Source organism: Manis javanica, chromosome 12, assembly GCF_040802235.1.
Source record: "Manis javanica isolate MJ-LG chromosome 12, MJ_LKY, whole genome shotgun sequence".
NCBI classification, from domain to species: Eukaryota; Metazoa; Chordata; class Mammalia; order Pholidota; family Manidae; genus Manis; species Manis javanica.
Genome location: NC_133167.1, coordinates 46,344,364 through 46,357,772, shown reverse-complemented (window position 1 = coordinate 46,357,772; position 13,409 = coordinate 46,344,364). Strand labels below are relative to the sequence as shown.

The following is a 13,409-nucleotide window of genomic DNA, read 5'->3' as shown; positions in this document are numbered from 1 at the left end:
CACTGTCATCACCCCAGTTTCCAGGGGCGCACAGTTTCTATGAGTAGAGTAAGTAATACAGGCCAGAGTAAAAGAAAACTAGCCACTGATTTTGGCTGCTTCTGGCCAGCCTGCTCCAGGACGCAGAAAGCTCCACTCTGGGGCACTGGGGCTGAAGGCTCTTCATGTGAAGGTTTATCTATTGCTTCTGATGACTGAAGATGGAGGCTAGAGTCTATGGGCTCTAGGGACAGACGGTCTATGTCACCCCACTGAATGTAAGATGATGTGTACACATGGAAACTTGGGGTGCCCTACAACCCCATGTGTGCCATACGGACAAGAAATGAGGGTGTTCATTATTCACCTTCAACTCCCTCCTGGTTAGGGCTTCTAGAGGAAGAACAGAGGCCCCAAACTACAGCTAACCATTACTTGGCAAGGCTTTGTAACAAGAGGAACATTCAATACTTTTGACTTCCATTTACACAGGTAAAAAAAAAAAAAGAGGAGGTAGTTTTACCTCTGGCAAAATATAAGAAAATGTGATTTCCCTTCAAACTTTATATGAAGACAACATCAATGAGCACTTTAAGTCTCTCCTAAGCAACCACCTCCCAGAGGTTTCCCTCTGAACCTCCCAGGGAGGAGTAAGAACCAAACTGTCTCCCCTCAAAAGAGAGTTTAGCTAAAAAACACAACAAAGTGAAAAGCACTTCAGTTATTCTGCATCTACTCCAAGACTAAAATTTGTACACTGTGTGACAGGTCCACCTCATTTTTCTTAATGATGTTTTTATTATTCTTTCACTCAATTAAAGCAGAAATGGATATTGCATCTTCTGACTGTATAATTGTTATTGTAATCTGTTTTCGATCACTGCTTGGAAATGGGTCCAAAACAACATAAACTCTCCACTGCCTCAGAAAGCAAGTCATTTTCTTTTACTACGACACTTAAAGAGACATTTATCATGCTGCTCTGTTAGTATATTTGGATTATGAAAAGAAAGTTCTCATTCTGTTAACCAAAAAAAAATAATGTTTTGAAAATGCTGCTATTTGAAGAGTTTTGATGTGAATGTGTTTTCCTAATAAGCTGTCGATTTTGCCTTTCCTTATATGTCTTAGAATAATTACAACAGATGCAATAAAATATCCAATTTTAATATAGGCAATAATCAGGAAATTCAAAAATCCATTGTAATCAGTTATAAAAGAACTGATACACTTGATTTCCAGCCAAATACAAAAACAAGCAAAAAATATTTTTAAGAGAAAAGATTTCTGTGCTTTACGTGATGAAATTCAAACTGTTTCTATGAAAAATGCAAATCACCTTGGTCAGATCTTAGTGCTTTGGTACACATTTGCTCTGACTAGAGTCTCCACTGATTTTTTTTCCTATCTGTGCAAATCTTCAACAAAACAAAGAAACTCACTGAGCTGCTATGCACATTTTCAGTAACTGCAACCATCAGTGGTCACCAAACAGCTACTCTGTGTGAAATACATCCCTTTTCATAAATGGTAGCTTGCAGTGTTTCCCCTTAACTTTTTGATCTCTGTTGTTATGTTATACTCCAGTTTAACAACACACTACACTAAAAAAACACACCAATCCAATGATAAGTCAACTAATTAGAGGTGGAATCAAATCTGCCTTATACACAAGCAAATAGTGGCAATACCAGGAGCGCAACTAAAACTGAAATAGACTTCTCCTCATAGAGAGTTCTACTATCCTAATGTGTCATAACCACAAATAAAGAATACTCTTACTACAATATAAGACTGCCATAATTTGCTGATAACTTCATTGCAAGATTCAAATTCTTGAAATTTCTATTAATGCTTTTTTCTTCATTTTAAGCATTTGTCAAACTAGTAACTATAATAGTCACTAGTTTACTTTTTAAGTTTTAAAGGTATACACATCAATTAAAAATGGAAAAAATATACACCATAAATCCAACTGCCATAATTGTAAATCTAAGGCACATTTACTCCATATTAGGTCATTTCTACCTAGTTTTTTAAAAATCTTCAATAAGTAGAACTTTGTAAATGAAAAGTAAAAGATACAAGCTACAGAAGGCAATGTCTGATGTAGCCTTTCACTGCAACTTAATTACACTGACTTTACCACAATTTTTAAATCACTTGCTATTAAAGAGCAAAACAGTTCTGTTAGTTGAAAACAAACAAAAAAAATTATATAGAGTTGAATGACTTTGAAAACTCTATCACGGATCATTTTTACATAAACAGCATATAGCATTAAGTGCTTGTGGGATTTGTTTCATGTAAAAGAAGAAAATACATCTTGGTTGATCACTGACAATAGGGAACCAATGTGACTTCAGAAAATGGAAAATAACACACTATAGAGGATTTGTCTGTGCTTTTTTTGGAAATCTGTAATTCCTCAACTGGCTTTTGTTTTAACTCATACCTCAATTATACTCAGGGCCATCTACTTTGACTTTGAAATATCTATCACATCACCCGTAAGTAGCAGGATGATGAATCCTTTGTATATAAAAATCCATTTTTAACACATAGACACTTTCAAACCTCTATTGCATTTTAAAAGAAAAGGAATTCACAACTCTCCTTACTGGTACCCTAAGTTAATGTTGAAGAACAATAGTGACTGGAAGTGAGAAAGGCCCCCAGTGTCGTCAAAGTCAGCAGAGGGATATCACTCATTTTAAAACTGCTCCAAAGAAAAGAATAGAAACTAAAAGGCAAACTCTCTTCTTCATTTTTGAGCTAAGCATAAAGGTCTCCTACTTGAAATCATTTTCAGTTCTTCCTCTCTTTCTTTCTTTCTTTTCCTTTTTTTCAAAAAATAATGAGTTAAAATGTATGGGTTACATCCAACATTTCACTGCTGTTCTTATTCCCGGGGAATGGGGGGCAGGGGGAGCTTGCTGCCAAAGCTTCTGAAAAGGGAGTTTGGGCTGCTAATTCTCCGTTCACAAAATCTAAATTCCCCTTATGCATCTCACACAACTCATGAAATAATATGAAACAGTATTATATCACTGCAAATTGAGACACTTTTATCAAAATAAAGAGTGATGATGCCAACATTTCATTTGTCATTTCCCACTTGTCACTTTTCACTGACAAACTGTTACACATACAACTTTTGTCAAATGCTCCATCTTTAAATGTGTTCCAAAATGCCATTGTATCTCAGCATTTATGCAAGAAGATAGTAAAAGCTACTATGTTACCACACATTAGTTATATAGGTTTTAAAAAGCCTACTTATTAGATAAAAGAATATAAAATACTTTTTTTATTTACATGCTACATACAACAAAGTTTGGCTTCCTAAAATAAAATAAACTATGTACGTATTCTTAAGTACCTAATGTGAGATTATTAGTTATAAGAAACTTCTTTAATGGTGAGAAATTGGGTCACTCTTATCTCAATAGAAATCAAAAAATTCCAAAAAAACAAAAGAAAATAATACAGTTGGAAGTTAATCTGGCCCTGTTAATTTACTATGTCTTTTATATTTGCATACAAACTCTCTATACTGAATCCCTTTTTTTGAAAAATAAATAAATAAATAAGCATTTTAAAACACCAAGTCTGTAGAAACACCAGACTTGACTGTTTACTAGATATACCTTGCCAGACATACATACCAAATAATTTCTATGCCTTGCCTAGAATAAAATTGATTTCCATATTCTTAAAATAACTCAAGTTCAAATTCTTAGGTATCCAATAAATGATGATTAGTCTGTTTTCCTCCCTATAGAGATAGATGGGCAAATACATACCTATAATCAAAAAAGGATAGAAGAATTAACAAAGGATATCTAAGAGGTACAGACTAATTCTGCTGTTCACAACCCCCTGAGAAAGGATGATTTTGCTTATTTTTTGCAAGGGTTAAAAAACAGATGCCTTAAGAGACTTCTATCTCGTTCCAACACACACACACACACACACACACACACACACACACACATTTCTTGCAGATGATCTTGAATATATAATGGTCAGTGGGTTTCTGCTGATGGAACATAAGGCTTCCAAAATTACTCGAAACATCAAATTATGCTCAGGACTTTGAGAGGCGGATACCCTATGTTCTATTTAATGTGTATGTTTCATTGCATATATTTTTTTAACCAAGTATATCTTTATTTTAATAACAGGTCAAGGGCTAAAAACACTTTAGAGAAGGGCTATTTTTCTACCTCAGCAAAACTACAGAGGACATGCTAGATTGTTGGATGATCCCAAAGCCTAAATTCATTCTATTTAAAAGATCTTAAACGCTTGAAGAAAAAGAAAAAAAAGTAGAGTGGAAAAGGGAAATAAAGCCTTTTCTTTTTTGAAGTAATCACTTGAGTCCTCCCTACAAGTATAATGATGCTCATCCTTGGCTAAAATGAATCTAAGGAGTTTTCTCCATTTTGCCCATGTTGGAAATATGTTTCTAAATTTCTAAGTATTTCATACATTTCAATACATCAAAATCTATACTCTTTCATATCTGCACTACTTTTAATAAGTAAAATGTCTCTCTACAACTGCTAATATGCAACTATACCTGACCTGAACTATGTATCTTTTACTCTTAATCTAAAAGGAAATGTTCCACATGTAGACAATTTAACTGCTGTTGTAGACGTGTTCTGCTCTAAATGAGGCCTTGCCCAACAACCGTGATCACATTTGCTTCCCTATTTGAATACATCAGTGTCTATTGCATAGTGATTTCTCCCCCTTGCAACAAGGTAGTGTTCTTGAAAGGGCTGCCTGGTAGCAAGAAGAGTAAGCCGACTTTGGGTCAACTAGTGATAAGATTGCTTCAACAGACAATTCTTCAACAGAACTAAATTATTTTAAAAACTAATTCTTTTTCCAAAAACAGTAAATTGTTTTCAAAAAAGCTAATATCTCTAAAAGATGTTCCCAATGTTTAAACATTTTCCCCTAAAATCTAGAACACTTAACACCAAAAAAACATCAAAATTCATAGAAAAATGAAAAATAACAAGAAGATTTCTGATGTTTAATGCCTCCTATCAGCAAATACACCATCTGGTATACTTGAGCGCTGTTCATTCAGTTTAAATAAAGCTGTCTGAAAGTTCTTCTTTAAGCCAAACATTAAAAAATGAAAATCCTGTGTTAACAATGAATGAAGCATAGTAATTTATTGCTATTAAAGCCACAACTGGCCAGAGCCTTTCAGCAGTCCAGGAGGAAAGCAGAATGCCTTGCTTCCTCTGGAAACTTGATTGGCATCACTTTCATTTTATGCTGTAGGTTTCGAAGCTGAAGCATTACAAACAGCACAACATTTTAGATACTTATGCTAATGGTGGTAAAAAGGATCATCTGATTCTTATTTTCATCATCCTTAATAATCCTTTTTTTCTAAATCTTCAAACAGATCTGTAAGTTTTAATCAGCAATTTCACAAATATAAATTTCCCCACCATTAATCATCCTTTTTCAAAATCCTTATGGAGTGAATTACTAGCTGAGAGGGGACGCCAATTCTAGTAAGTGAATGTTACCCAGCAGGGATATAAAGCTGTCAACACCATGGTGCTCTTGCTTGCTCTAAACTCTCCCCCAACCTTCATATGTTTTTTAAAGAGATATTAGCGTTTTCTTTTCTTCCAGAGGACCTTCTATAAAAGCTGATTGTCATACAAATCTGAGCACTTATATTTTATTACATACATGCTTTAAAACATACTGTTTAGATAAGAGCAAAAACATCCTAGAAAGTATTAGAAATACAAAGCAAAACTGACTGACTTTCTAATAGTCTTCTAAAGCTAACCATGTTGTAAACAACACACTAACTTTTAAGTCCCCTATTAAAATACAACCTTGAAGACTGTGATAATGTTTCTACTACCTCAACTAGTTAAATTGGGCCACTGAAATAATTTCTTTTTTTTTAATGAACATTTAATTCTCATCAAAAAGCACAGCAAACTGTCTTCCTAAAGGAGTTACAGCAACAGAATCTACTATTGCAACAAATGCATTCAGGAACATTTATTCACCTCTCTGTTTATCAAAAGCAGTGGATAAATTGTCATTTTATTGGGTAACCAATTTAATTAATGATTTCTCCTTTTCTTAGGGAGAGAGCTTTTATGAAAGAAAATCACTAAAGATTAAAAATTGCATCTTCCCAAATTTTGAGCTCTATTTTTAGAATATAATATTACAGTCCTCTTTATAATTTTTACAAGACTACAATATATCTGAAAATGATGATAAATGATGCAGAGCTACAAATATTTTTTGTAGTCACCTATGCTTATTATACTGCTACATAAAGAAAATTTTAAAAAGAAGTAAGGTGATAGAAATATAATCTATTTATATTTACTCTGCATATCAGAAAAAGTAGTTGTTAATTATAAAGAACCACTAATTAGAAATAAATTTTACACATTTTTTTGAATTTAGAATGTTCATTTTCAAAAAGGCTTTGCTTTTCTCCAATCTATATACATGATTAAAAGTTAAAAAGAAATGATATTAACATCTCAATGTACATTTGGAAACTGTGTAACTTAAATCCACAAAATAATCATTAACATTCAGTAAGAAAACTTTGTACTATTGAAATTTTATGTTCTAAGTTGTTATATTTTAAAGCTCTCTTAATTAAAATCTTTCCAAACAATCTATATGCTATATAGAGTAAAATCTTTCTTCTAAAAACTCTTTAAAAATCTATCATATGCAAACTATTTTAACCACTGTACTATTAAGTATTATAAATGATACTTGAGAAAAAATAATGTCATTTTTATTTTCAGTTTGGTAAACAGCTAATAAGTCCTATGATATTACTAAGTTAAGTTAAAGTACAGAAAAAGTAACTAAAGCAGCTTGTTGAAATATCTATTTTTCCTCTATAATCTTAGCTTATATCAAATTATAATAAGTGGTCAAATGTGAACTACAGTCTCAGAAAATATGAAAAGCAACCACTTTTTACACTAAAGGTACCCCTGGTCAACAAAATTAGGCAGTTTCTTTCATAATTCAACATGATATAAGAAAAATTTGTTTTAGGGAAGAACAATTGTTAATAGATACATTCTAAAGTGTTTAGAGACACCTTCCAATTTAGTGAATTTCATTAGGTCTTCAGAAAGAAAATGGAATTTCAAGTCCAAGTTTTTTCTTTGTGTATAAGGTCACTTTGAGAACGCATCCCCTCCAAGGATTTCCAAAAGTTTTTTAGTCAAACATTATCAACACTTATCATACCATCCCACACTTGATTCTACCACATTCACTATATATTCTTCTTTCTTATATGCATATACAAAAGATGGCATGAAATTTAAATGTCCAAACTTCAAGACAACACATTAATAAACACTACTTTTAAAAAGTGGGCCACAGAACTATCAAGGTTTTTTTTCTCCATTAAAATATATCTACAAGACCCTAAAATGGAAGATAGATAAGCGAAAATCTGTAGCCAAATAATTTTAAAGCTTTAAAAATTGCAAGAATGAGTGCTTCTTAAGAGAAATGACTAATATAAGGAACTAAGGCAAACCATCCTGAATGCCTACCATGAAGAAATAGTAATAGGAAAATAAGTAAAAATAAAAACATGTCATTTTATAAAATGTTTGTTTTTGACTCTTTAAAACGGTCAAAATATTTTTTGAAATACATACTATGGTTATTTAGAACAAGCTTTGGACCTTGTCAGGGTCCAGCTTTGCCAGGATTTTGTGACATTTCAGGCATGGTTAATATAAAGAATTGTATTAAATAGGCTATTGCTGAAAACATTTGAGGTAAAAACCTTCAGAAGCAAAAAATTTAAAACTACTGATCTATCTCAAGTAAACTATATACAATGTAAAATTGTGCATTTTATATGTAAAAAGCAACGAAGCAAATGGCAAATAAACCTCCAAATACTTTAATGATGCTTAAATTTCTCACATCTTTTTTATACAATTAATTTTCCTAAACATTAAACAAGAAAGTAGTCGTTTATGTAGTAACAGCTACAAAAGATATTCTCCAAATAATATTAAATTCTTGGAAAGGGAAACATCATGTAGCCAATAAAACTATTACGCTATTTTTACCTGTTGTGCTATATAATTCACAACAAAGTTATAAATGCATATCACTTTAAATTTTACAGAAAATGGTAGCATTAAAACCCCTAAGGGCCTGACAGATTAATGGTGATTCTTTATTCTCCACTTGAAATGTAGCAGGAATATCCAGTTGTTACTCATTTCTCCACGCACTGTCCTAACTACAAAGTAGCACCAACACTCTTGCTCCTATACTAGCTTGAGCATTAAGGACTAGTCCAGAAAAGCGAATGCACCTAAACTTCATCCCTGAAACACACACTCTGAAGCAAGGCAAAACAGTTAACTCACCAAAAAGCTCTCTAGGAAAATCTAGAAACAGTTAGCTGGCTGTGACATAAACCTGCCAACACCTCAGCACACAGTGGCAAAGTGCCCAAAAAATGCCACCCTCTGGGTAAACCACTTTCTTGTTTTAACTCGAGATGAAGCTACCAGCTGCAGATGAGAGGCGACGGGGGCACTATTTGGCAACCTGGAATTCACTTCCTGTAATCCTACACCGCGACGGTGCCTAATCAACCTGAACCCTGACACCCGGGCCATTATCACCGGGCCGCGGGCTGCGCGCGCCTCCCTGCTTCAGGCTGTTACCTCCCACGGCCTTGGCCACGGCGCCGTTGGGCCTCCCGCGGGCTCCCATGGGGCTGCCGTTCTGCTCCAGCCGGGCCACCTTCACCGGGGGAGGCCCCTTGACGTCGGGGCTGCCGCTCCGCCGGTCGGGGCTGTCCCGCAGACACGGGCTCTCGCTCCGCCGCTCCATGCTGCTCCGACTTGGAGACAAAGTTCCCACCGGCAGGTCGCAATAAAATGCGCAGGGACCTGGGGAGGGGGGAAGGGGGAGGGGGAAAAAAGAGGGAAAACCGCTCACACACGTGATAGACTTTCAGGCCAGTGGCAGAGCGCTGCACCATAGCCCCACAAACTTCCTCCCACGCCGCCCGAGGGGCCCCAGCCTGGAAGCCTGCCCCAACTGTACCATGGGCGGCCCAGAGGAAGCACAGAGCTTGGGGTGCTGCGAGTCTGCCCGCTCGCTGGTTCTCAGGAGTTAGCCCTTGGAGACCATGTCCGACCTGCACCCAGGGGAGCCCAGAAGTGGCCCACCCATTGGAACAGAATTGGCATAAGTCATTCTCGTGTGCGACAGCCTCGCTGTATGCACGTCAAGGTTGCGGAAAAAGTGAAGTTCATAAAAAGCCACCTCACCCACTCAAGGAGAGTGGTCGAGGCGTCCATACGAAACCGAATTAACCACATGATGAATGTGCTGTAATTGACGGGCCTGGCAAAAGGATCCCTTTGAAACCCCGCTTTTTACCTTTACTGAGCAAGTCTTGACACACACACACACACACACACACACACACACACACACACACACACTGCACAAAATCAACTTTAATTCCACATTAATAAGCATTCGAAAACACGTGGAGGTATTCATCAGAATAACCTCCAAAATAACCTTGATGGCAAGGGAGGGGGGCTACACTCGTTAATATTTGTAACGTTATCTTTATCCGATCCTAAGTGATTTTTTTTAAAGCTCTTCACCATAAAACACAAAAGCAAAAAGCATTTAAGTTATTCGTTGCAGGATCAGCCTTCATCGACCCCAATTTTACAATCTCTCCAAAAAGTTTTCTTCTGGGCCGCTTGGCTGCAAGCGCGCTCCTCACGCAACCCGTAGATCTCGGCTACCCTGGATTTTGGGGAGGCGGAGGAGGAGGGGTAAACACCTGATGAAGCGGCACTCACATTGCCACTGGCATCCCAGAGAACCAGGAACCCGGCACAACAAAGTGCGCTGGGAATCCTCGCCGGGTGGGTGAAGCCGCGTCGCCAAGGCTCAGGGCGACGAGGTGGGGGTGGGGGGCGGGGTAGAGGGGAGGTGAGAGGAGAGAGGCGAGCGCTAGAGAAGGAGAGCGAGCATTCCGGGCGAACAGTACGCCCGCACTCCCCTGGCAGGGCAGTCCGAAAGGGCGAGATGCTGGGAGGGAATTCAACCGGACCCGGGGCTTCCCCGAACTCCCAAGCCTGGCGCGTGAGCCCTCGCCCTGCGTACTTACTGCTCACGGTCTGTCTGTAACTTGGCTGGCTGAGGCTCTGTCCATGGAGCAGAAGTAGAGAATCCAGGGTGGAAAGTTTGTGGTGCTTCGCCTTGCAGTGTTCTCCTAGTCTTCCTTTCGCTTTACTCCTTCCCCTTTCCTCTTTCCCAGGTCCTAATGTTTAAGGTCCTGGGTCAGGGTGTCTTCTAGCGCGGAGATGGTTGTTATGATGATGATGGGGGTGAGCGAACGGGGGGGCGGAGGAGAGGGAGAGGAGGGCTCCTCCTAAGGGGCACCCGAGCGGGCGGGGGAGGGGACGGCGGAGAGGGGGAGGAAAGAGAAGGAGGCTGAAGAAGCCTTTTCACACCTTCGGGAAGGAGACCGGTGCTGGAGAGAAAGGGCTGAGAACTGGGAAGCGGCAGCGGCGGCCGGGGCTGCAGTTTCGCAGGGCTGGTAGCTCGCAAGGAGGCGCGGCTGGAGCGGTGGGGCCGGTGCCACCGAGAACCGAGAAGACGCAGGGAACCGGGACCGCGCACGGGAGGAAACACGGCGGCCGCCCAAGCTGTCACCTCCAGCCTCTCCCCTCTCGGCCGCCGCCGCCGGCAGCCGGAGCTGGACTCACTGACAAGCCGCAGAGAGACACACTGAGAGGGAGATGATTATTAGTTGCGTTGAGTCATCAGGCAAAGTGAGTCCTTTTGGGTTGTCCTCGGTTTCCGATTTCTCCCCCTCCCCCTTTCCGTCCCCAGATCTAGCGCCTTTAAAATAATAATTTGGGGTGGGGATAGGGGAAGTCTGGGTTATTTCGGGATGGGGGTTGGGGGGGAGAAGATCTAAACCCAAGCCAGACTGGTCCACCGCAGTGAAGGAGAGTGGGGGGCGGGGAGGCTGCGGGGGGAGGGGGGCCCCGCCTGGCAGGAAATTAAACATCAATCAATCAATCGCTGTGAGCCCGGCGACCCAACAGCGGCAGGGCTGCGGAGGCGGCAGAGGGACCAGCGAGGGGCGGGTGGGAAGCAGGGGGCGGGAGGAGGAAAGCAGAGTCGGCGGTGCAGGAGCAGTGCGGTGAGGACCGCGCGCTCCGGAAGGTGGAGGACCGAAGGCAGAAAACCGAGTGCCGCACGAGGCTGTGGCCGCGGCCGGTGGGTGGGTGCGCGCGGGCGCCGGGGCCGAGGTCTGGTCCTCCTCCTCCAGGCGGGTCCAGGGCGCGGCCGCCTCGCGCAGCCCCGAGGCGCACTGGTCCCGGCGCGGAGGCGGCGGCGACCAGGCAGGCGCTGGTTGCCTAGTCTCCGGGCGGAGACGCAGACCGACGCGCAGGAGGCAACCTCAGATGCCTCGGCTCCCGGTTCTACTAACTGCGGGGAATACTTTCGACTTTGGAGAGATAGGAGGGCTATCGCCTCCCCCACCCACCGCCTCCGCCCACCACCCACCGCCTCCTCCCCTCCGAGCAACTTTTCCCGGTGCCTGCGAGCTCCCCCTCCGCGCCGAGCGGGCCGGCGGGGCCCGCCGCGCCGCCGCACGCGCCGGGGAGGCCACTTCACCCTCAAAGCCAGCACAGCCGTGGGTCCAGAACAATAGACCGAGTGTCCCGAATGGCAGGAGTACCAGCACTGCCCTCCGGGCTCCGGGTGACACTGGAGAGGGGGCTGCGTAGGGGCCGCAGGATGGGGGCCATCCCTGGATGATGTCCCTGGAGCGCTCGCTGCGCCGGTAGCATCTTGAGCTGAGCTGCCCGGGCCGCCTGGAGGCCGTGACGCGGAGGCAGCGAGGGCGGTGGGACTGCCTGTCCTCTGGCTGAGGGGCTGAGACTCTTGGAACCCCAAAAGACCTGGGCCCTGGGCTGCGAACGCGGGCGAGCTGTACGATGAGGGCTCGGTTTCCCCGTCCTAGGCGAGGCCGCGCGGGGGCTTCCCCAGCAGGTCCCACGAAGCCGTAACTGAGCCACAAACTTTTGCCTACTCCCGCGGCCGCAGTCGCCCGCAGCCCCGCTCCGGCCGTGGCGCTCATTTAAGGTGGCGCTGGTACTAGCAGGGCGGACCAGGCTCCGGCCGCGCTATTGTCCCCTAAGGTACCGTTTGGTCCCGGGACCTCCTTAAAGAAAAGCACGTGGGAAGGGGCCGCATCCCCCGCGAGATGCCTGGAGCCCCGGCTGACACTCTCGGTCCTGACCTGGGACGGGTAAATGTGGAAGCGTCCCCTCCCGCCTTGAGGCTGATGAAGCCCTCTCAGCTGGTGGCACCTCTGACCCTCTCGCACACTTTGGCTCTCCTTCCTAAGCCCTGGACCCCAAGAACTCCCTACCACTTCACTGCCTGAGCCACCGGTCCCCCTTAAGAAGCGTTGACTCTACGGCGGCGCCAGAGGGCCAAACTAAATTCGATTTCGGGAAACGCGCTTGGGGGCAATTCTGCAAATCGTTGTTGGTTGCACTGACAGAGGAAAGCCGCGTCCACCTAGTGTGCCCCAAGCAAAGCCGGCGTCCACTCGCCGCACCTACCCAATGGGCTGAGTGCCCGCTGCCATCCCCTCAAAAACAGGGACCTGGGAGGCGGGGGAGCCTCAGGAAGAGAAAGGGTACCAGAAGCGAAACCTGCCCCCCGGCCTAAGTCTCAGCGCCCAGATCCTGGAGAACCCCGCACCCAGGCACCGCCCACCAAGTTCCAAAAGAGCCGGAGGCGACCGGGGAGGCGATCCGACCTAGCCAAGAAAGAAAACCAGCAGAATAGTAAAGCTTCACAGAGCCACCCTGGGAGTTTTAGGCTGCGTGTTTTTTTTCCGTGTTTTTTACTCCCCAAGCTTCTTGCCCCCTCCTCCCCAAACGAACGGGTGAGAGAAAATGCACAATTCGAAGTCTGTGCGAACAAAGTGGCTCAAGTAAACCAACTCGTGGTGGTAGCTAAAAGATTTTTGGCTGCAAGGAAACAAACTGTAAGTTTGATCGACACTTTTTTTTTTTTTTACCGGTATTATCACGTCGGAATGGGAAGGGGGTGTTGTGAAAACCAACTATCACTGTCAAAGTTTGAGCCCGTTTTCAAAATAGTGAAAGGCGCATTTCCTATTAATATCTTAACAACAATAATAATGCTGTTTCTTTCCTTACCTTGGTGTTGAACTGCAGAGTCCTCCTCCGGATCAATGTCCAGGAACTTAGAAGAAAGAATTGGTGATATTAGGACTTCAGTACTTCTGGAAAAAAATGCAAATGATTTAGCCAGGATCTTTCCTGTCT

General features: G+C 42.7%; 1 protein-coding gene across 2 annotated transcripts in view; it reads right to left on the bottom strand.

The window, feature by feature from the left end:
• The window catches only part of SATB2 (SATB homeobox 2), a 178,842-nt gene extending 165,433 nt beyond the window's left edge, over positions 1-13,409 (bottom strand). Inside the window, exons 1-3 of one of the 2 annotated variants that reach the window (XM_037000382.2) lie at positions 10,542-10,824; positions 10,196-10,348; positions 8,721-8,948 (exon numbers count right to left, since the gene is read on the bottom strand). In XM_037000382.2, coding sequence (XP_036856277.2) covers positions 8,721-8,889 — 169 coding nt within the window. In that variant the 5' untranslated portion in view covers positions 8,890-8,948; positions 10,196-10,348; positions 10,542-10,824. Of the gene's footprint in view, positions 1-8,720; positions 8,949-10,195; positions 10,349-10,541; positions 10,825-13,280 lie in introns of those variants that run through there. The other variant, XM_037000381.2, reaches the window with a different exon arrangement.